At 45.3% G+C, this 24,758-nt stretch overlaps 1 protein-coding gene across 1 annotated transcript in view; it reads left to right on the forward strand.

Annotated features, from left to right (window-relative positions):
- Positions 1–24,592, forward strand: part of il16 (interleukin 16) — a 62,867-nt gene extending 38,275 nt beyond the window's left edge. The window contains 21 exon segments of the mRNA XM_031812398.1: positions 112–226; positions 1,093–1,166; positions 2,746–3,007; positions 3,263–3,380; positions 4,392–4,524; positions 10,203–10,290; positions 11,371–11,654; positions 11,792–11,938; positions 12,092–12,250; positions 15,629–15,779; positions 16,161–16,593; positions 16,628–16,741; positions 17,034–17,202; positions 17,309–17,623; positions 20,713–20,775; positions 23,848–23,868; positions 23,870–23,950; positions 24,341–24,359; positions 24,362–24,505; positions 24,508–24,528; positions 24,531–24,592. Of these exon segments, the coding sequence (XP_031668258.1) occupies positions 112–226; positions 1,093–1,166; positions 2,746–3,007; positions 3,263–3,380; positions 4,392–4,524; positions 10,203–10,290; positions 11,371–11,654; positions 11,792–11,938; positions 12,092–12,250; positions 15,629–15,779; positions 16,161–16,593; positions 16,628–16,741; positions 17,034–17,202; positions 17,309–17,623; positions 20,713–20,775; positions 23,848–23,868; positions 23,870–23,950; positions 24,341–24,359; positions 24,362–24,505; positions 24,508–24,528; positions 24,531–24,592 (2,973 nt within the window).
- Positions 24,593–24,758: the final 166 nt, after the last annotated feature.

Consider the following 24,758-nt stretch of genomic DNA (forward strand, 5'->3'; position numbering starts at 1 on the left):
GTTACCAGAAATGAAACTACAAATGACCTCTTTAAAGGGGGTGAATACTCCTCCTTAAAGGTGCAATCTGTAGTTTCACGTCTCTCCTAACTGTTGTATTGTCCCATGCAGGGTCTGGGGTTCAGCATTGTGGGGGGCAGGGACAGCATGTACGGACCCATGGGTATCTACGTCAAGACCATCTTCGCTGGAGGGGCCGCGGCTGCAGATGGCAGACTACATGAGGGTAAGAGAAGAAAGAGAGACTCATTGCTTCTGTTAAAATGGTACTACAACAACAGAGTTGATCTCAGTCCAACACTAACATACACAAAAGCCTACACACACCCTGTAGCCTTCCTGGACTGCTGGACCAGTGTTGGTGACCACTGTCTTAGATATATACATTATGGCATATGGCTAGAATAGTCGCCCGTAGCACTCACTTCCGTCATCATGAAGTGCTTTGAGAGACTAGTCAAGGACCATATCACCTCCACCCTACCTGACACCCTAGACCCACTCCAATTTGTTTACCGCCCCAATAGGTCCACAGACGACACAATCGCAATCACACTGCACACTGCCCTAACCCATCTGGACAAGAGGAATACCTATGTAAGAATGCTGTTCATCGACTACAGCTCAGCATTTAACACCATAGTACCCTCCAAACCTGTCATTAAGCTCGAGACCCTGGGTCTCGACCCCGCCCTGTGCAACTGGGTCCTGGACTTCCTGATGGGCCGCCCCCAGGTGGTAAGGGTAGGTAACAACATCTCCACCCCGCTGATCCTCAACACTGGGGCCCCACAAGGGTGCGTTCTCAGCCGTCTCCTGTACTCCCTGTTCACCCACGACTGCGTGGCCATGCACGCCTCCAACTCAATCATCAAGTTTACAGACAACACTACAGTGGTAGGCTTGATTACCAACAACGACGAGATGGCCTACAGGGAGGAGGTGAGGGCCCTTGGAGTGTGGTGTCAGGAAAATAACCTCTCACTCAACGTCAACAAAACAAAAGTGTCTCTCTCTCTCTCTCTCTCTTTCTCTCTGTCTCTGTCTCTCTCTCACTGTTTCTCTCTCTCTGTCTCTCTCTCTGTCTCTTAGGGGATGAGATCCTGGAGTTGAATGGAGAGTCTCTACATGGACTAACTCATGAGGATGCACTACAGAGATTCAAAGTAAGACTGCAACACCACAACAAATCATCATATTACAACATTATTACAGCCATAAAACAACATTATTACAGCCATATTACAACATGATGGAGTTAAAAGGATCCCTTTTGATTAGTGAAGATATTGTAGAACAGGGGTAGACAGCCCTGTTCCTGGAGTGCCGCAGGTACTGCAGGATTTTGTACCAACTAGGCACCGGACTTGATTCAGAATGATCCTCTCTCTCCCTCTCACTCTCCTTCTACCTCTCTCCCTCTCCTTCCCACTCTACTTCTCCCTTTCCCTCACCTTCTCCTTCTCCCTCTCTCCCTCTCCTTCCCACTCTACTTCTCCCTTTCCCTCACCTTCTCCTTCTCCCTCTCTCCCTCTCCTTCCCACTCTACTTCTCCCTTTCCCTCGCCTTCTCCTTCCTCTCTCCCTCTCCTTCCCACTCTACTTCTCCCTTTCCCTCACCTTCTCCTTCTCCCTCTCTCCCTCTCCATCCTGCTCTACTTCTCCCTTTCCCTCGCCTTCTCCTTCCTCTCTCCCTCTCCATCCTGCTCTACTTCTCCCTTTCCCTCGCCTTCTCCTTCCTCTCTCCCTCTCCATCCTGCTCTACTTCTCCCTTTCCCTCGCCTTCTCCTTCCTCTCTCCCTCTCCATCCTGCCTCTACTTCTCCCTTTCCCTCACCTTCTCCTTCCTCTCTCCCTCTCCTTCCCACTATACTTCTCCCTTTCCCTCGCCTTCTCCTTCCTCTCTCCCTCTCCATCCTGACTACTTCTCCCTTTCCCTCGCCTTCTCCTTCCTCTCTCCCTCTCCATCCTGCTCTACTTCTCCCTTTCCCTCGCCTTCTCCTTCCTCTCTCCCTCTCCTTCCCACTCTACTTCTCCCTTTCCCTCGCCTTCTCCTTCCTCTCTCCCTCTCCATCCTGTTCTACTTCTCCCTTTCCCTCGCCTTCTCCTTCCTCTCTCCCTCTCCATCCTGACTACTTCTCCCTTTCCCTCGCCTTCTCCTTCCTCTCTCCCTCTCCATCCTGCTCTACTTCTCCCTTTTCCTCGCCTTCTCCTTCTACCTCTCTCCCTCTCCTTCCCACTATACTTCTCCCTTTCCCTCGCCTTCTCCTTCCTCTCTCCCTCTCCATCCTGACTACTTCTCCCTTTCCCTCGCCTTCTCCTTCCTCTCTCCCTCTCCATCCTGCTCTACTTCTCCCTTTCCCTCGCCTTCTCCTTCCTCTCTCCCTCTCCTTCCCACTCTACTTCTCCCTTTCCCTCGCCTTCTCCTTCCTCTCTCCCTCTCCATCCTGTTCTACTTCTCCCTTTCCCTCGCCTTCTCCTTCCTCTCTCCCTCTCCATCCTGACTACTTCTCCCTTTCCCTCGCCTTCTCCTTCCTCTCTCCCTCTCCATCCTGCTCTACTTCTCCCTTTTCCTCGCCTTCTCCTTCTACCTCTCTCCCTCTCCTTCCCACTCTACTTCACCCTTTCCCTCGCCTTCTCCTCCCTCTCTCCCTCTCCTTCCCGCTCTACTTCTCCCTTTCCCTCGCCTTCTCCTTCTCTCTCTCTCCCTCTCCTTCCCACTCTACTTCTCCCTCTCCCCTCCACAGCAGATAAAGAAGGGTCTGTTGACTCTGGTGGTGAGGACCAGCCTGCGTGTCGGCGCCCTCTGTGGCCAGGCAGCGGTAGCACAGCTGTGTCGGTCTCGCTCTCTCAGCTCCAGTACTGGCATGTCCAGGGTCAGCACTGAAATGGGGGACTACAATTACCTCAGTGGTGTCACCACAGCCAACACACACACCAACACCATACCTCAGCCACCTTTGGCCAAACCCCGAGATCGTGTCATGATGGAGATCACCTTGCATAAAGGTCAGGGGTCAAAGATAAGAAGTTCTACGTTGCCTTATGACTTGGACCTAGAGCATCTAACATACACAATGTCCTATGTGTCTTCCTGTGTGTGTGTGTGTGTGTGTGCCTGCGTGTGTGTATGTGTGCGTGCATGTGTGTATGTGTGTTCTTGCGTGTGTGTATGTGTGCGTGCATGAGTGTGTGTGTGTGTGTGTGTGTATGTGTGTGTATGTGTGCGTGCCTGCCTGCCTGCGTGCGTGCGTGCATGTGTAGAGGCTGGTGTGGGGCTCGGCATTGGGCTGTGTTGCGTGCCGTCTGGAGATGGTTGCCGTGGCGTCTATATCCACACCCTGTCCCCTGGGTCGGTGGCACACATGGACAGTAGACTCAGGTAAGGATTAAAGAAACATTCTGTAAATGCTGAATACACATAGCCTGGGTACCAGTCTGTTTGTGCTAACGTTCCACACCTTGTCATGAAAAGGAGTCTCTTACCTCAGTACACTTCCCAATTTCCTTACTCCCTGGCTGTGGTCCCATTCTTTACCTTCCCACCAAGTGTGCACTTGTACCCTCACTATCATGGATTTTGAAAGGAATCGATGTCGTGGAAACTCCCTCCAGCCATGCTTGCACTAATCCAATGCATTTCAATGCATGAGAGAGGGAGTGAATGAGGAGACTCTGGAGAGGACATTAAATAACCGCTCTTCATTAGTCATTTAGCAGACTGACTCATCTAGAGCAGTTTATTGTTGACACATAGTCTGTGCATATGCTCAACTTGAATCAGTTAATGTACTTTAATCTCCACACTCACTCTCCATCTCCCCTTCCCCTCACCTCTCCATCTCCCCTTCCCCTCTCTCTCCCCCCTCTCTAATCCCTCAACACTCCCTCTGCCCCTCTCCTCTCTCTCTCTCCACCTCCACACTCTCTCCCCCTCCCCTCTCTCTCTCTCCATCTCCCCCTCCCCTCTCTCTCTCCATCTCCCCTTCCTCTCTCCATCTCCCCCTCCCCTCTCTCTCTCTCCACCTCCACACTCACTCTCCATCTCCCCCCCTCTCTCTCCACCTCCACACTCACTCTCCATCTCCCCCCTCTCTCTCTCCACCTCCACACTCACTCTCCATCTCCCCCCCTCTCTCTCTCGCCACCTCCACACTCACTCTCCATCTCCCCCCCCTCTCTCTCCACCTCCACACTCACTCTTCATCTCCCCTTCCCCTCTCTCTCTCTCCACCTCCACACTCACTCTCCATCTACCCCTCCCCTCTCTCCCACTCCCTCTCTCTACCCACCTCTCTCTAACCCCCTTCCCCTCCACTCCCCTCCACTCCCCTCTCCTCCCCCTCACCTCTCTCTCTCCCTCTCCCCTCTCTCCCCCTCTTTCCTATCCTAGATGTGGAGATGAGATTATGGAGATCAACAACACAGTGGTATACAACATGGTACTGAATGATGTGTACACGGTTCTGAGTCAGTGCTCCCCCGGGCCAGTCCAGATCATCATCAGTCGACACCCTGACCCCAAAGTAAATACCCCATTTAACCTTATATACACACCCTGTCTGACCTTATATACACACCCTGTCTGACCTTATATACACACCCTGTCTGACCTTATATACACACCCTGTCTGACCTTATATACACACCCTGTCTAACCTTATATACACACCCTGTCTGACCTTATATACACACCCTGTCTGACCTTATATACACACCCTGTCTGACCTTATATACACACCCTGTCTGACCTTATATACACACCCTGTCTAACCTTATATACACACCCTGTCTGACCTTATATACACACCCTGTCTAACTTATATACACACCCTGTCTGACCTTATATACACACCCTGTCTGACCTTATATACCACACCCTGTCTGACCTATATCACACCTGTCTGAACCTTATATACACACCCTGTCTGACTTATATACACACCTGTGCTGCCCTATATACACACCTGTCTGACCTTATATACACACCCTGTCTGACCTTATATACACACCCTGTCTGACCTTATATACACACCCCTGTCTGACCTTATTACACACCCTGTCTGACCTTATATACACACCCGTCTAACCCTTATATACACACCCTGTCTGACCTTATATACACACCCTGACTAACCTTCTATACACACCCTGTCTACCCTTATATACACACCCTGTCTAACCTTATATACACACCCTGTCTGACCTTATATACACACCTGTCTGACCTTATATACACACCCTGTCTGACCTTATATACACCACCCTGTCTGACCTTATATACACACCCTGTCTGACCTTATATACACACCCTGTCTGACCTTATATACACACCCTGTCTGACCTTATATACACACCCTGTCTGACCTTATATACACACCCTGTCTACCTTATATACACACCCTGTCTGACCTTATATACCACACTCTGTCTGACCTTATATACACACCCTGACTAACCTTCTATACACAACCCTGTCTGAACCTTATATACACACCCTGTCTGACCGTATATACCACACTCTGTCTGACCTTACATACACACCCTGTCTGACCATATATACACACCCTGTCTAACCTTATATACACACCCTGTCTGACCTTATATACACACCCTGGTCTACCTTATATACACACCCTGTCTGAACCTTATATACACACCCTGTCTGACCTTATATACACACCCAGTCTACCTTATATACACACCCTGTCTGACCTTATATACACACCCTGTCTGACCTTATATACACACCCTGTCTGACCTTATATACACACCCTGTCTGACCTTATATACACACCCTGTCTGACCTTATATACACACCCTGTCTAACCTTATATACACACCCTGTCTGACCTTATATACATACTCTGTCTGACCTTATATTACACACCCTGTCTAACCTTATATACACACCCTGTCTGACCTTATATACACACTCTGTCTGACCTTATATACACACCCTGTCTAACCTTATATACACACCCTGACTAACCTTCTATACACACCCTGTCTGACCTTATATACACACCCTGTCTGACCCGTATATACACACTCTGTCTGACCTTACATACACACCCTGTCTGACCTTATATACACACCCTGTCTAACCTTATATACACACCCTGTCTGACCTTATATACACACCCTGTCTAACCTTATATACACACCCTGTTGACCTTATACACCCCTGTCTAACCTTATACACACCCTGTCTGACCTTATATACACACCCTGTCTGACCTTATATACACACCCTGTCTGACCTTATATACACACCCCTGTCTGACCTTATATACAACACCCTGTCTGACCTTATATACACACCCTGTCGACCTTATTACACACTCGTCTGACCTTATATACACACCCTGTCTAACCTTATATACACACCTGTCTGACCTTATATACACACTCTGTCCTGACATTATATACACACCCTGTCTAACCTTATATACAACACCTGACTACCTTCTATACAACCCTGTCTAGCACCTTATATACACACCCTGTCTGACCTTATATACACACCTGTCTACCCTTAATACACACCCTGTCTAACCTTATATACACACCCTGTCTAACCTTATATACACACCCTGTCGACCTTATATAACACCCTGTCTGACCTTATATACACACCTGTCTGACCTTATATACAACCCTGTCTGACCTTATATACACACCCTGTCTGACCTTATATACACACCCTGTCTACCTTATATACACACCCTGTCTGACCTTATATACACACCCTGTCTGACCTTATATACACACCCTGTCTGACCTTATATACACACCCTGTCTAACCTTATATACACACCCTGTCTGACCTTATATACACACCCTGACTAACCTTCTATACACACCCTGTCTGACCTTATATACACACCCTGTCTAACCTTATATACACACCCTGTCTGACCTTATATACACACCCTGTCTGACCTTATATACACACCCTGTCTGACCTTATATACACACCCTGTCTGACCTTATATACACACCCTGTCTGACCTTATATACACACCCTGTCTGACCTTATATACACACCCTGTCTGACCTTATATACACACCCTGTCTGACCTTATATACACACCCTGTCTAACCTTATATACACACCCTGTCTGACCTTATATACACACTCTGTCTGACCTTATATACACACCCTGACTAACCTTCTATACACACCCTGTCTGACCTTATATACACACCCTGTCTGACCGTATATACACACTCTGTCTGACCTTACATACACACCCTGTCTGACCATATATACACACCCTGTCTAACCTTATATACACACCCTGTCTGACCTTATATACACACCCTGTCTAACCTTATATACACACCCTGTCTGACCTTATATACACACCCTGTCTGACCTTATATACACACCCAGTCTAACCTTATATACACACCCTGTCTGACCTTATATACACACCCTGTCTGACCTTATATACACACCCTGTCTGACCTTATATACACACCCTGTCTGACCTTATATACACACCCTGTCTGACTTTATATACACACCCTGTCTAACCTTATATACACAACCCTGTCTGACCTTATATACATACTCTGTCTGACCTTATATACACACCCTGTCTAACCTTATATACACACCCTGTCTGACCTTATATACACACTCTGTCTGACCTTATATACACACCCTGTCTAACCTTATATACACACCCTGACTAACCTTCTATACACACCCTGTCTGACCTTATATACACACCCTGTCTGACCGTATATACACACTCTGTCTGACCTTACATACACACCCTGTCTGACCTTATATACACACCCTGTCTGACCTTATATACACACCCTGTCTAACCTTATATACACACCCTGTCTGACCTTATATACACACCCTGTCTAACCTTATATACACACCCTGTCTGACCTTATATACACACCCTGTCTGACCTTATATACACACCCTGTCTGACCTTATATACACACCCTGTCTGACCTTATATACACACCCTGTCTGACCTTATATACACACCCTGTCTGACCTTATATACACACTCTGTCTGACCTTATATACACACCCTGTCTAACCTTATATACACACCCTGTCTGACCTTATATACACACTCTGTCTGACCTTATATACACACCCTGTCTAACCTTATATACACACCCTGACTAACCTTCTATACACACCCTGTCTGACCTTATATACACACTCTGTCTGACCTTATATACACACCCTGTCTAACCTTATATACACACCCTGACTAACCTTCTATACACACCCTGTCTGACCTTATATACACACCCTGTCTGACCTTATATACACACTCTGTCTGACCTTACATACACACCCTGTCTGACCATATATACACACCCTGTCTAACCTTATATACACACCCTGTCTGACCTTATATACACACCCTGTCTAACCTTATATACACACCCTGTCTGACCTTATATACACACCCTGTCTGACCTTATATACACACCCAGTCTAACCTTATATACACACCCTGTCTGACCTTATATACACACCCTGTCTGACCTTATATACACACCCTGTCTGACCTTATATACACACCCTGTCTGACCTTATATACACACCTGTCTAACCTTATATACACACCCTGTCTGACCTTATATACACACCCTGTCTAACCTTATATACACACCCTGTCTGACCTTATATACACACTCTGTCTGACCTTATATACACACCCTGTCTAACCTTATATACACACCCTGACTAACCTTCTATACACACCCTGTCTAACCTTATATACACACCCTGTCTGACCTTATATACACACCCTGTCTGACCTTATATACACACCCTGTCTGACCTTATATACACACCCTGTCTGACCTTATATACACACCCTGTCTGACCTTATATACACACCCTGACTAACCTTCTATACACACCCTGTCTGACCTTATATACATACTCTGTCTGACCTTATATACACACCCTGTCTAACCTTATATACACACCCTGACTAACCTTCTATACACACCCTGTCTGACCTTATATACACACTCTGTCTGACCTTATATACACACCCTGTCTAACCTTATATACACACCCTGTCTGACCTTATATACACACTCTGTCTGACCTTATATACACACCCTGTCTAACCTTATATACACACCCTGACTAACCTTCTATACACACCCTGTCTGACCTTATATACACACCCTGTCTGACCTTATATACACACTCTGTCTGACCTTACATACACACCCTGTCTGACCTTATATACACACCCTGTCTAACCTTATATACACACCCTGTCTGACCTTATATACACACCCTGTCTAACCTTATATACACACCCTGTCTGACCTTATATACACACCCTGTCTAACCTAATATACACACCCTGTCTGACCTTATATACACACCCTGTCTGACCTTATATACACACTCTGTCTGACCTTACATACACACCCTGTCTGACCTTATATACACACCCTGTCTAACCTTATATACACACCCTGTCTGACCTTATATACACACCCAGTCTAACCTTATATACACACCATGTCTGGCCTTATATACACAACCTGTCTGGCCTTATATACACAACCTGTCTGACCTTCTATACACACCCTGTCTGACATTATATACACACCCTGTCTGGCCTTATATACACAACCTGTCTGGCCTTATATACACAACCTGTCTGGCCTTCTATACACACCCTGTCTGACCTTCTATACACACCCTGTCTGACCTTATATACACAACCTGTCTGACCTTCTATACACACCCTGTCTGACCTTATATACACACCCTGTCTGACCTTCTATACACACCCTGTCTGGCCTTAATTATTGGTCTCCCGGGTGGCGCAGTGGTCTAACACACTGCCTCTCAGTGCTAGAGGCGACACTACCGACCCTGGTTCAATCCCAGTCTGTATCACAGCTGGCCATGATAGGGAGTCTCATAACGCGGTGCACAATTGGCCCAGTATCGTCCGGGTTGGGGGAAGGTTTGGCTGGGGTAGGCTGTCATTGTAAATAAGAATTTGTTCTTAACTGACTTGCCTAGTTCAATAAAGGTTAAAATATACTGTACACACACTGTCTGGCCTTATATAAACTAGTTTACTGTGGTACAGATGCACATGTGTGTAGTGTTGGGGAGGGAGTGTGTTGATTCTTATGGTGTGTGTGTTAAATGCAATGTGCCTGTGTGTATCTTTAGGTGTCAGAGCAGCAGCTGAATGATGCCATAGCCCAGGCTGTAGAGAACAGCCAACTAAAGCAGGACGCCAGTCAGTGGAGTATAGACGGTAACAACCTTTATTAACTCAGTGGAGTATAGACAGTAACAACCTTTATTAACTCAGTGGAGTATAGACAGTAACAACCTTTATTAACTCAGTGAGTATAGACGGTAACAACCTTTATTAACTCAGTGGAGTATAGACAGTAACAACCTTTATTAACTCAGTGGAGTATAGACAGTAACAACCTTTATTAACTCAGTGGAGTATAGACGGTAACAACCTTTATTAACTCAGTGGAGTATAGACAGTAACAACCTTTATTAACTCAGTGGAGTATAGACAGTAACAACCTTTATTAACTCAGTGGAGTATAGACAGTAACAACCTTTATCAACTCAGTGGAGTATAGACAGTAACAACCTTTATTAACTCAGTGGAGTATAGACAGTAACAACCTTTATCAACTCAGTGGAGTATAGACAGTAACAACCTCTTTATTAACTAGTGGAGTATAGACAGTAACAACCTTTATTAACTCAGTGGAGTATAGACAGTAACACCTTATCCACTCAGTGGAGTATAGACAGTAACAACCTTTATCAACTCAGTGGAGTATAGACAGTAACAACCTTTATCAACTCAGTGGAGTATAGACAGTAACAACCTTTATTAACTCAGTGGAGTATAGACAGTAACAACCTTTATCAACTCAGTGGAGTATAGACAGTAACAACCTTTATTAACTCAGTGGAGTATAGACAGTAACAACCTTTATTAACTCAGTGGAGTATAGACAGTAACAACCTTTATCAACTCAGTGGAGTATAGACAGTAAACAACCTTTATTAACTCAGTGGAGTATAGACAGTAACAACCTTTATCAACTCAGTGGAGTATAGACAGTAACAACCTTTATTAACTCAGTGGAGTATAGACAGTAACAACCTTTATCAATTCTCAGCTAGTTCAGCAACGCCAGACGATAATGCACCACATTACCTTCTGTAATATTACTGCATTGTGTTTCATCAGGATAAATGAATGTCTCTCACGTCCTTTCTCTTTCTCTCACCTACCTACCTACCTACCTACCTACCTTTCTTTCATTTTATCTGGTCTCTCTCTGTGACCTCTAAACCCCAGGCCTGCTTAGGTCTGACCCCTGCTCCCACTCCAGAGGGAAGTGTGAGCGCTGTGTGGCGAGGAGCTTCGGCCAACTGACTGCCCGGCGAGCCCAGAAGAACATGACCCGCTCCTGTAGTGACAGCAACACATACAACCAGAACCACCATCATAACCATCAGCACAACCGCTGCCCCGGACCAGGATCCAACCTGGTTAATGGTCAAACCCTGACTATACCCAACCACAACCACAACATGCACCATAATCTGATGGAAAGGGTCCACAGCCTCGACATCCCCATGGTAACTCAACACAACCAAGCATCCCAGAATAATCTGTCATGGTTCTAGAGGTTCAAATACCTCTTTGTCTCATTGGTGTTGGAGTTCTAGGGGTCATGGTTCTAGGGTCCTTATCCGTCTTGATCTCATGGTTCTAGGGGTCCACGCTTGAGCCCTGGTGTGATAACAGACTGTCTGCATTGGTCTACCCTATCCCTGATGACGACTATAACGTCCCCTACAACTCCCCAGTAGCCAACCTCTCCTGCCAGCGCACGTTAGACCTGGCCACAAGGGGAAATAAGGTAGCTTAACTCCAGACGTTTCCATACAAGCTTTTGGAAGGCCACACTTTAGGCACCAAATGGAAGAGTAATGCACTGAAACAGGCTGGGACTACCTGAACTTGTCCAATAAGAAATGTTTATATAACACATATTTTCCTAATCTGACCCTAGAACAGGCCCAAAGCCCTTGCACCTCCAAGGAGGTACTGCCGACACCAGGACGTCACTAGTGAGGAGGGGGCCCCTGGGGACCTGCCAGACTCCAATGTTTCCAGTAGAGGCTCCCCTGTTAGAGAGGACGGATGGAGTCCCACACATACCAACTGTCAGGTAGGGAGACAACATTATTTACACCTATTTACAATGATAGTCTGGTTTCTCCCATTTGGTGCCTAATGAACACAACCCACTAGTGCAGAAAAGGACAGCATCTGACATAATCTCACTGTTTTTGTATTTTTTTGTTCCCAAGTAATATGCTTAAAGATGCTGAATTTACTAAGTATACACTTATCTAACAAGGCATATTGACTTAAACATGTATTACTGTGGATGGATGGATGAATATTGTAACTTTTTTAAAGTAATGAATTTGAATCGATGGATCAAAATTATGTAAATATCGATGCATCTCAACAGGACTTTAGCAGCATGATATGACTGGCTGTCATTCATACTGCCGTACAACTGAGGAAGAGATAGACTGCATGCTTCTATTGCCCATAATGGTAGCTACTGTAGGGGAGAAGGGGGCGTGATCAAAATCTCTGTAAAACAGAGTTGCGTAGTCTCCATGCATCAGACATCAGCTGTGGTTGAGACACGTCACTCTGTTTTGCATTGGTTCTTCAGCTTGCATATTCTCTGAAACCACAATTGTCTGTGAAGCTGATCTGCTGAGCTGGACCGACTTCATTAAGGCATGCAACGGAAACGTCTTAATACGAAAATGAGCGTTTCTTATTGGACAAGTCCAGGTAGTCCCTCCCTGTTTCTTCCATTTGGTGCCTAATGAACACAACAGGACAATGTGATGGACATTTTTATGTTTGTGCTTTTCTATAAACCAATTTCTGTGTTCAATCAAGTTACTGATTGAACGAATCCTCACTCTCAGTATCTTCAATTTGGCAGTACACCCAGAACCTTGTTTAGAGAAATGATATCTCCGTTTTAAGGTCTCAGCTTAGAGAAGAAGCCTCGTGAGGTATTGGTCTGTCACATGCATGAAACAAACATGAATTATGAATGATGAATAAGCTAAATCATGCAAATATAGAGAAGGATCATGCAAATCTAACTTGTCAGTACATAAGGGAACTAATGGGACTGCCCTGTTAGAGCTCACTTCAGATTGCTACTATATGTATCTAAGTCTGACTGGGACCTGTCCAACCTGCTAACAATAAAGAGTGATTCTCTTCAGATTGCTACTATATGTATCTAAGTCTGACTGGGACCTCTCCAACCTGCTGACAATAAAGAGTGATTTAAAGAGAAGGATAACATTAGACATTAGTGCAGAGAAGGATAACATTAGACATTAGTGCAGAGAAGGATAACATTAGACATTAGTGCAGAGAAGGATAACATTAGACATTAGTGCAGAGAAGGATAACATTAGACATTAGTGCAGAGAAGGATAACATTAGACATTAGTGCAGAGAAGGATAACATTAGACATTAGTGCAGAGAAGGATAACATTAGACATTAGTGCAGAGAAGGATAACATTAGACATTAGTGCAGAGAAGGATAACATTAGACATTAGTGCAGAGAAGGATAACATTAGACATTAGTGCAGAGAGGATAACATTAGACATTAGTGGATAACATTGGACATTAGTGCAGAGAAGGATAACATTAGACATTAGTGCAGAGAAGGATAACATTAGACATTAGTGCAGAGAAGGATAACATTAGACATTAGTGCAGAGAAGGATAACATTAGACATTCGTGCAGAGAAGGATAACATTAGACATTAGTGCAGAGAAGGATAACATTAGACACTAGTGCAGAGAAGGATAACATTAGACATTAGTGCAGAGAAGGATAACATTAGACATTAGTGCAGAGAAGGATAACATTAGACATTAGTGCAGAGAAGGATAACATTAGACATTAGTGCAGAGAAGGATAACATTAGACATTAGTGCAGAGAAGGATAACATTAGACATTAGTGCAGAGAAGGATAACATTAGACATTAGTGCAGAGAAGGATAACATTAGACATTAGTGCAGAGAAGGATAACATTAGACATTAGTGCAGAGAAGGATAACATTAGACATTAGTGCAGAGAAGGATAACATTAGACATTAGTGCAGAGAAGGATAACATTAGACATTAGTGCAGAGACGATAATTAGACATTAGTGCAGAGAAGGATAACATTAGACATTAGTGCAGAGAAGGATAACATTAGACATTAGTGCAGAGAAGGATAACATTAGACATTAGTGCAGAGAAGGATACCATTAGACATTAGTGCAGAGAGGATAACATTAGACATTCGTGCAGAGAAGGATAAACTTAGACATTAGTGCAGAGAAGGATAACATTAGACATTAGTGCAGAGAAGGATACATTAGACATTAGTGCAGAGAAGGATAACATTAGACATTAGTGCAGAGAAGGATAACATTAGACATTAGTGCAGAGAAGGATAACATAGACATTAGTGCAGAGAAGGATAACATTAGACATTAGTGCCGAGGAAGGATAACATAGACATTAGTGCAGAGAAGGATAACATTAGACATTAGTGCAGAGAAGGATAACATTATACATTAGTGCAGAGAAGGATAAACATTAGACATTAGTGCAGAGAAGGATAACATTAGACATTAGTGCAGAGAAGGATAACATTAGACATTAGTGCGGACGAAGGAGGAGAGGATAACATTAGACATTAGTGCAGAGAAGGATAACATTAGACAGACACTGTTTTTCTTTTTCTCTGTCTGTAAGCAATATGCTAAAACGTGCTGAATTGACTAAATACAGTATACTAATATAATTTGCCTGTAACTAATGTGTATTGTCCCATGTGTTGTTTCTGCATCCACACCTACATGCTTCCAGCTGGTTAGCAGTGTGTACAAGGCTTTGAGAAAGATCATAAGGCTACCTGTGTAGAAATGTACGTGGCACTGTTTCATCCTCCTGAATGTGGGTTGGTGAATGTTTTGCATGGAGATGACTTTGGACTGAGAATGGTGCTTTTTCATGAACATACCAGTCATATCTTTACATTTTTGTTGACAGAATGTCGTCCATTCATGCCTTTGAACGGGCATGGATGGACAAATATGACACCTCTTCCCTATGTATCCTGTCCCTGAAACATCCAACCTTAAAGCTGTCTCACAATGCAAGCTTTATAGTAAGGATGGCTTCTCTCCGTTCTGGAAGTATTTGCTTGTGTGTTGTAAGTGACTCACCTGTAATTCTGGAAGATGCTTGTGTTTATACCCACATCAGGCATGAAGCTATTGGATATCATAGAATGGCCTTGCCTTGGCACTGTGTGTGATTCAATTATGTTCTGCATCTGGTCGTTGTGAGTGTGATGGATGGATGCATGTCCATGTGAAGTGGTGGAGGGTAACGGGCGCTAGTAAATGCAGGGTGAATTACTACACCTTTCTGCGGTCAGAGGCTGAGTGGTGCGCTCAACGTTTTAACTTCCTGTTTATCTGTGTTCCAGGAAGTAGAGAGTGAGAGAGAAAGAGAGAGAGAAAGAGAGCAAGAACACTCAGGGGGAAGTGGAGAGACTCTCACCCACTCAGAGGCTCGCTCTGCTGCCATCACTGACTGCCCTCGATACTCATCCTGCACAGAAGACAGACTACACACAGGTATCGTATGGGAACCTCAATACTTTTTTTTGTCGTTCTCATTCAATTTCCAAAAATGTATGAGTACACCATTTGTAAATACAGAGCTAACAGTCAAATATACAGTTATTTGAGACACCTATAGGGGCCATTTGCAGTTCATTTGCAGTTTGTTTCTGAAAGACAACATGTTATTTAGTTGTGAACGCCATCTTTAGGATCATTTGTTACATTGTGAAGTTTAATGGCACCACAACTTACTATATACCATTATTAGTAAAGCAGAAAGCTGTGCAGGTATGAATGCATTATTTTAATGAGGGCAGTGTGAGTCTAGCTCCTTATGAAGTACTTGTATCTCTCCTCCTCTTAGACTGTGTTTCCTGTGTTGTCTGTGTTCAGGTGCTGAATCTGCCTTCCACCTCTGCTCCCAGAGTAAGAGGCCGGGCCTGAGGAGGCAGGGCCGCGTGGAGCAGCTCCCCCCAGAAAAGCTTCACGACCCCTGGGTTAGGATCTCCGACAGCGCCCCTGATCTTGGAGGTCCTGAAGACCCCCATCAGAACCAGAGTCTGACTCATCCGAGCACACACCGTCACAACACACACTCCCACAGTAGCACACACCAACAACAAACACACCATCTCAGCTCACACCACGACACCACACACACTCCATCCCAAACCGACAGACACCCCAACGACACACACTCCCCAGTCGCCATGAGCCAACCGAGTGAGTTTCCCGAGCTTCCTGAACTCAACTGTACTTCCACCCCACCACACCGCCCCAGACCCCCACCACCCCTCCACCCTTGCCTCCCTAATCTCCACCCTCAGCCCAAGGACTGAGGACCCCCCAGGGTGAGGAAGGGGCCCCCCAGTTGCCCCCAAGCCTGTGTGGAACCGTCAGAGCCTCAGGAGTATTAGGAATGGGAGGCCCCAGGCTGAGCTGGCCAAACCCCTGGACATCAGAGGCGGTGGAACGTACGTAGTGTTTCTCCACAACATTTCTCCTTTATATTGTGTTTTATGTAAATGTAGCGGAGGCGGTTCAGTCTTGCCTGAGATCTGAAGACTTGTGTTAGCGCCTAAAGTGTAGGCTTTTATTTCAGGCGGTTGAGGGTGGTGTTGAAGGGTATAGGTAACCTGGGTTTTGATTCCCAGTCGGTCCATCAAGTATTGTGTGTTCATGAGTTATAAGCCAACAAGAATTTCTGTCTCATGTAAATTATCCAGGTGGATGGACAATAACATTTAAAAATGTGTATTTCAACAGCACCTTCGGGGTACGTCTGCGGCCCACCTCCTCTACAGCCCAGCTGTCAATCAAGCAGAAGATCCATTCATTTGAGACCTTCTCTAGTCCTGAGGGTAAAGGTCAGGAGATGGAGGGCAACAACAGGAGGCCCCTAGCCCCCTCCACTTCCCTCCCTCTGAAGGACAAGGCACCCGTCAGGAGTGACCCCCCTCTCTTAGAGGAGAATGGCACAATCCAACATGAACATGGGCAAAGGAGCCAAAGTGACCTCTCCAATCCCTGACGAGGACAAGGCACCCGTCAGGAGTGACCCCCCTCTCTTAGAGGAGAATGGCACAATCCAACATGACATGGGCAAAGGAGCCAAAGTGACCTCTCCAATCCCTGACGAGGACCAGGACAGGAGGATGTCCTCTTTTCCCCCTGGAGCCACTCCTCACTCCATCCTTCCACCCTCTCCTGCCTCCCACCCTTCTTCTCCTACCTGCTTTTCTCTTCTTCCGACCCCCCACCCTACCTCGGAGCTCCAGACCCCAGTGGAAGAGACAACAGACCCCAATGCAGAGATCTCTGACTCGCCATCCCCCGAGGACACCACCACCTCCCATCCACCCTAGAGGCACCTCTCCCCGAGGCCGAACCAGAAAACAGAGCCCCTGGATGGGGCTGTAGAGGCCTCCATCTCCCCCTCGGGCCCGGTGCCCAGGAGGTCCAGCAGCTCCAAGGGAGAGAGCTTTGGTCCACTACAACCACCAGAGGAGGGGGAGGGGAGACCAGAACCATGCCCAGGCTCAGGGCAAGCAGGCCAGCCTGCGGACAGCGTAGCCTGCCCCTGCCTACCTCTCCCTCCCCAGATGGGTCAACAACTCTACAAGGACTGGAGGGAGAGAGCCTGGGGAAGATACTTTCCTTCAGTAACCAGGTGCGTCTTTGGTCCACACTTTACATTACATCACATCGTCCAAGTGGAAATTGTAAAATGTCCAATTTAACTGAAGAAATGTATGAAATGTCACATAAGTGTCATACCAGTTGAATGACCCATGTAATTACTCTGTAACAGGTGCATGCAGCACGTTTGTAACTGTCATTTAGTGTGTGGATTGTGTGCACCTGCAACACTTGGCAATAGTTTGCTTGGGAAACAATATAATTTATATAATATTATCTTATATTTCATTATATTCTTACTATAAAATATATGTGTTTTGACTGTGGTAAGAGCACAGAAATATAAGTATCTTGTCTGCTAAATGAAAAATGAACTACAGGCCATCCCACTGGCACAGATGTCACAGACGTCATCCCACTGGCACAGACGTCAATTTTAACGTCAATTCACCATCTGTAACGTGGGAATGACGTGGAAACAATGTTGATTAAAACAGTGGTGTGCCCAGTGGGATGCCAGATTAAGCACCGTAACATAGTCAACTCAGTGGTTCTGTTCTTTTTTCATTTGTTTTCCCCTCCATTTTCTTAGATAAAAGGCCTATTATTATCATATCATGTTGTGAACAGATCATGATTTAAGTGGTTCATTATGTTGATTATGTCCTTGAGACAATAATAATGAATAATTACTACAGTGTAGGCTGCTGATGGGAATGAGTGTCAGCAGACATTTAATTTGAAGTCAATTGACAGTTTGTTTCACCCATGGTGTAAGAAGGTGCTATAATGGCCTCTTGAGGTGGGATGAAGGGTAGAAAATAACAGCAGAGCCCTAACCATAACATGTGTTATACTCTGCCTCTGCTCTACTCTTATCTGCTCTACTCTACTCTACTCTACTCTACTCTACTCTACTCTACTCTACTCTACTCTACTCATATCTGCTCTGCTCTACTCTACTCTACTCTACTCTACTCTACTCTACTCTACTCTACTCTACTCTACTCTACTCTACTCTACTCTACTCATATCTGCTCTACTCTACTCTACTCTTATCTGCTCTACTCTACTCTACTCGTATCTGCTCTGCTCTGCTTACTCTTATCGGCTCTGCTCTACTCTGCTCTGCTCTGCTCTACTTTTTTCTGCTCTACTCTACTCTTATCTGCTCTGCTACACTTTTTTCTGCTCTACTCTACTTCTTATCTGCTTCTGCTACACTTTTATCGACTCTGCTCTACTCTTATCTGCTCTGCTCTCCTCTCCTCTGCTCTGTTCTACTCTTATTGCTCTGCTCTACTCTGCTCTACCTCTTATCTGCTCTGTTCTACTCTTATCTGCTCTACTCTGCTCTGTTCTACTCTTATCTGCTCTGTTCTACTCTTATCTTCTCTGTTCTACTCTTATCTGCTCTGTTCTATTCTTATCTGCTCTGCTCTACTCTACTCTGCTCTGTTCTACTCTTATCTGCTCTGTTCTATTCTTATCTGCTCTGCTCTACTCTACTCTGCTCTGTTCTACTCTTATCTGCTCTGTTCTATTCTTATCTGCTCTGCTCTACTCTACTCTGCTCTGTTCTACTCTTATCTGCTCTGTTCTACTCTTATCTTCTCTGTTCTACTCTTATCTTCTCTGTTCTATTCTTATCTGCTCTACTCTACTCTACTCGTATCTGCTCTGCTCTGCTCTACTCTTATCGGCTCTGCTCTACTCTACTCTGCTCTGCTCTGCTACTTTTTTCTGCTCTACTCTACTCTTATCTGCTCTGCTACACTTTTTTCTGCTCTACTTACTCTTATCTGCTCTGCTACACTTTATCTACTCTGCTCTACTCTTATCTGCTCTGCTCTCCTCTCTCTGCTCTGTTCTACTCTTATTTGCTCTGCTCTACTCTGCTCTACTCTTATCTGCTCTGTTCTACTCTTATCTGCTCTACTCTGCTCTGTTCTACTCTTATCTGCTCTGTTCTACTCTTATCTTCTCTGTTCTACTCTTATCTGCTCTGTTCTATTCTTATCTGCTCTGCTCTACTCTACTCTGCTCTGTTCTACTCTTATCTGCTCTGTTCTATTCTTATCTGCTCTGCTCTACTCTACTCTGCTCTGTTCTACTCTTATCTGCTCTGTTCTATTCTTATCTGCTCTGCTCTACTCTACTCTGCTCTGTTCTACTCTTATCTGCTCTGTTCTACTCTTATCTTCTCTGTTCTACTCTTATCTTCTCTGTTCTATTCTTATCTGCTCTGCTCTACTCTACTCTGCTCTGTTCTACTCTTATCTGCTCTGTTCTACTCTTATCTTCTCTGTTCTACTCTTATCTTCTCTGTTCTATTCTTATCTGCTCTGCTCTACTTACTCTGCTCTGTTCTACTCTTATCTGCTCTGTTCTACTCTTATCTTTCTGTTCTACTCTTATCTGCTCTGTTCTACTCTTATCTGCTCTGTTCTACTTTTTTCTTCTTCTGTTCTACTCTTATCTTCTCTGTTCTATCTTATCTGCTCTGCTCTACTCTACTCTGCTCTGTTCTACTCTTATCTGCTCTTTCTACTCTTATCTTCTCTGTTCTACTCTTATCTTCTCTGTTCTATTCTTATCTGCTCTGCTCTACTCTACTCTGCTCTGTTCTACTCTTATCTGCTCTGTTCTACTCTTATCTTCTCTGTTCTATTCTTATCTGCTCTGCTCTACTCTACTGCTCTGTTCTACTCTTATCTGCTCTGCTCTGCTCTACTCTTATCTGCTCTGCTCTACTCTGCTCTGCTCTACTATTAACTGCTCTGCTCTGCTCTCTACTCTATTCCAGGTTTCCCATGCCCTGATGCGTTCCATGCACTCCCTGCTCCCCTCCCTGGTTCTACTAGGCCGGGTAACCCGGGTCAGACCCACCCCCTGTATCCCCTCTAGTCTGCAGCCCGGAGGAGCCCGACCCGGCCCAGAACACTCCCCTCTCCCCTGGCCCCGACAGCAATGAGAATAGCTTCTCTGTCAGGTAAAAACTCTCTCAAACATCAACATACAGCATAGACCAGGGTTGGGGTCAATTCCATTACAATTCAATCAATTCAGGAAGTAAAAGGAAGTTCATATTCCAGTTTTTCTCAATGCTTCTTTATGAGAATAATTTCAAATTGGAATTTCAGTTTACTTCCTAAATTGATGTAATTGAAATGGAATTGACCCTTACCCTGGTATATACAGCATATTCTCTGTTTCAATGACTGATACCAGACAGGCATACACATACTACCTCTCAGGTGATTGGATGAAAAGGTATAAATATACACTGATTTCACAAGAGCTGATAGAAGTCTAGTATGTCTATGGACCTACACTAGTAGTGCTTGCTATGAAAAACGTAAGATAGCACTGCTCCCTGGAAGTCAGATTCTGTAAAGTAGAGATGGAATTATATATTATCAGATGGAACAGGCATATTTTAGATCAAATCTTTTCTGTATTTTGTCCCTGCTTCACAGGGCTTAATGCAATTATGGCAGTATCATCTTAGTAAGAGGAAGTATGAACACAGGAAGTGAACAAACAGGAAGTCACACGTGTTAGAGATGTGTCATTATGTCGAAAGTGTTAATCTGACTGAAATCCTCTCAAAGTTTAGTCTGTAACAGATTGACCAGACTAAAACACAACTCTCTATTTAGTTTTCATACAGTGAAATGCATGATTATGAGAGTAGCTACGATGAACCTGTAATACAGAAGGTGTGTCTGTGTTGTGTCTGTATGTGACCAGTGTCAGTGAGTGAGTTGAACTCTGTTTGCTTCCTTATTCCTCTCAGCCTATCTGATCTGAGGCAGTGTACCATTGAGCGGGGGGGGGAGGAGGGAGTGGACCTGGTCTCACGCCCATCTCCGTCAGCATGTGCCCACTCTGTTATCTCAGCCATCCCTCAACAGGAAATACAGACATGATCCAGGAAGTCAAAGGAAGTGAAAGCTCTGGATGAGGAGGAAACACTGAAGTGAACTGTCAGTTTCTGTCTGTGTGTCCGGCCTGTCTGTTTCATTGTTTTTAATTGATTTGGAGGTCCGTCCACCTCTTCCTCACAAGAAGGGCCTTGCTGACTGTATTCCTCACAAGAAGGGCCTCGCTGACTGTATTCTCACAAGAAGGACATGCTATTCCCTCTAAGGTGCACTACTTTTGACCAGGGCCCATAAGGCTTGCGTGGTGTGGTTGTGTGTGTGTTGTGTGTGTTGTGTGTGTGTGTGTGTGTGTGGTGTGTGGGGTGTGTGTGGGTGTGTGTGTGTGTGTGTGTTGTGTGTGTGTGTTTGTGAGAGTCTGTTGTGTGTGTGTGTGTGTATTAAGAGGCTTTCAGGGAGGACAGAGTATCACAGTGTGTATTGTGTTTCTGTTTACCATTTCCATTCTGAGGCAATCAAAGCTTTTGTATATGCACACGCACACACACACACACCACACACACCACACACGCACGCACGCACGCACACACACACACACACACACACACAACACGCACACAACACACACACACACACACACACACAACACACACACACACACACACACATCTCTCTCGAAGGACCATTGGCTCTGTGCTCAGGAGAACATCTGTATGCATTTCCTTTCTCGATATGTCATTACCGCACTCTTACTGCAATGTGTGTGTGTGCCTGTGTGTCTGTTTGTGTGTCTGGTGTTGTTTGTGTGTGTGTGTGTGTGTGTGTTGGTGTCTGTTTGTGTGTGTGTCTGGTGTATGGTTTGTGGTGTTCTGGTGTCTGTTTGTGGTCTGGTGTGTGTTTGTGTGTGTGTGTCTGGTGTATGTTTGTGTGTGTCTGGTGTGCGTTTGTGTGTTGTTCTGGTGTGTGTTTGTGGGGGTGTCTGGTGTGTGTGGGTGTGTGTGTGTGTGGGTGTGTGTTTGTGTGTGTCTGTGTGCGTTTTGTGTGTGTGTGTGTTGGTGTATGTTTGTGGTGTCTGGGTGGTGTTGTGTTTGTGTGTGTCTGGTGTGTGTGTGTCTGGTGTATGTTTGTGTGTGTCTGGTGTGCGTTTGTGTGTGTCTGGTGTGTGTGTGTGTGCTGGTGTATGTTTGTGTGTGTTGGTGTGCGTTTGTGTGTGTCTGGTGTGTGTTTGTGGGTGTCTGGTGTTGTGTGTGTGTGTGTGGTGTGTGTGTGGTGTGTGGTGGGTTTGTGTGTGTCTGGTGTGCGTTTGTGTGTTTCTGGGGTGTGTGTGTGTGTCTGGTGTATGTTTGTGTGTGTCTGGTGTGCGTTTGTGTGTGTGTTGTGTGTGTGTGTGTGTGGTGTCTGTTTGGTGTGTTGTGTGTCTGGTGTTATGTTTGTGTGTCTGTGTGTGTGGGGTGTCTGTTTGTGTGTGTGTGTGTATGTGTGGTGTCTGTGTGTGTGTGTGTGTGTGTGTCTGGTGTGTGTTTGTGTGTGTCTGGTGTGTGTTTGTGTGTGTCTGGTGTGTGTTTGTGGTGTCGGTGTGTTTCTTTTGTGGTGTGGTGTGTGGGGTGTGTGTGTGTGTGTGTGTGTGTGTGTGTGTGTGTGTGTGTGTGTGTGTGTGTGGTGTGTGTGTGTGTGTTTTGGGTGTTCTGTGTGTGTGGTGTGTCTGGACACTTGGTCCCCTCTTTCACAGACATATAATCATCTGGACACTGTCAACAACAGCTGGGGTTTAATAATCAAACTGAGATATCTCTGTGAATGGCCACGAATCGTCTGACTCACGTCATAAAGTATTAATCGTCTCAGAGTAACAGGGCTACTGATCTAGGATCAAGTTTGTCTTTTAGATCACATTGATTAAGATTACATGGACGGGTGACCTGATCCTAGATCAGCAAACCTACTTAATAGATAAGAACAAAACCACCAGCAGTAACATTGTAAAGTGAATGAAACATGAAAATATTATTTTGAATGTTAGAATGAAAGAGATGACATCTTTCCTTCCCTCTTTCTAGCAATTTGAGCACATCCAAGTGTGTGATTCTGCACAAGGAGGAAGGAGCAGGTCTGGGTTTCAGCATTGCAGGTGGGATAGACCTGGAGAGCAAGGCTACCACAGTGAGTATACTGAAAGGTCATGCTAGAGCAGATGAAAAGTGATGATCCTCAGAATTTATGTTAAAGATTGTATTCTGTGTGATGTGTGCTATCTGAGGGAGTTGAGAATTCTGCAGAAGACACATCTCTGTTGTTCACTGTAACATTGTATGGACAATAAAGTTGCATTGTACAAAATACAGTGTCTGTATTAGTTAGGAGCGTGATTTTGGACTTAAATATTAAAGATAGGATCCCATGGCTATAAAGCCCTGGTACTGTCCTTTCTAGCATGGCCAGATAGTGGCAACTCTACAAAATGTCTGCCAGCTGCTCCACCAATCAAGGCGAATTGCTTAGAATGGGAATGTCAATTGTAAATGTTCTGACATTTCTCCCTCCCTCCCCCAGGTGCATCGTGTTTTCCCCCACGCCTGGCGGCTCAAGAGGGGACCGTGGAGAAGGGTGACGAGGTGCTGTCCATCAACGGCCAGACAACTAAGGGGTGCGACACACGCGGACGCCACCGCACACTGCGCCAGGCCCGCATCATGAGACTGGCCGTGGTGGTGGTGAGCAGGGGAGAGAGGGAGGAGGAGGAACAAGACTGATGATTCCTCTGTCAGCAGTAGCAGTACAGACCTCAACCCCACAGGTGAGTAGAAGGTGTCAGACAAGTTAACCTAGTAAGACAGCACACACAACACTGTGCAGGGTGTGTGTGTGTGTGTGTGTGGTGTGTGTGTGAGCGTACATAAATAAAATAAAATTTATTGTTTGCAAATTTTATTGGTTATTGGTACACATTATTTAGCAGATGTTGTTGCAG

This window comes from Oncorhynchus kisutch, unplaced genomic scaffold (assembly GCF_002021735.2).
Source record: "Oncorhynchus kisutch isolate 150728-3 unplaced genomic scaffold, Okis_V2 Okis03b-Okis08b_hom, whole genome shotgun sequence".
Lineage (NCBI taxonomy): Eukaryota > Metazoa > Chordata > Actinopteri > Salmoniformes > Salmonidae > Oncorhynchus > Oncorhynchus kisutch.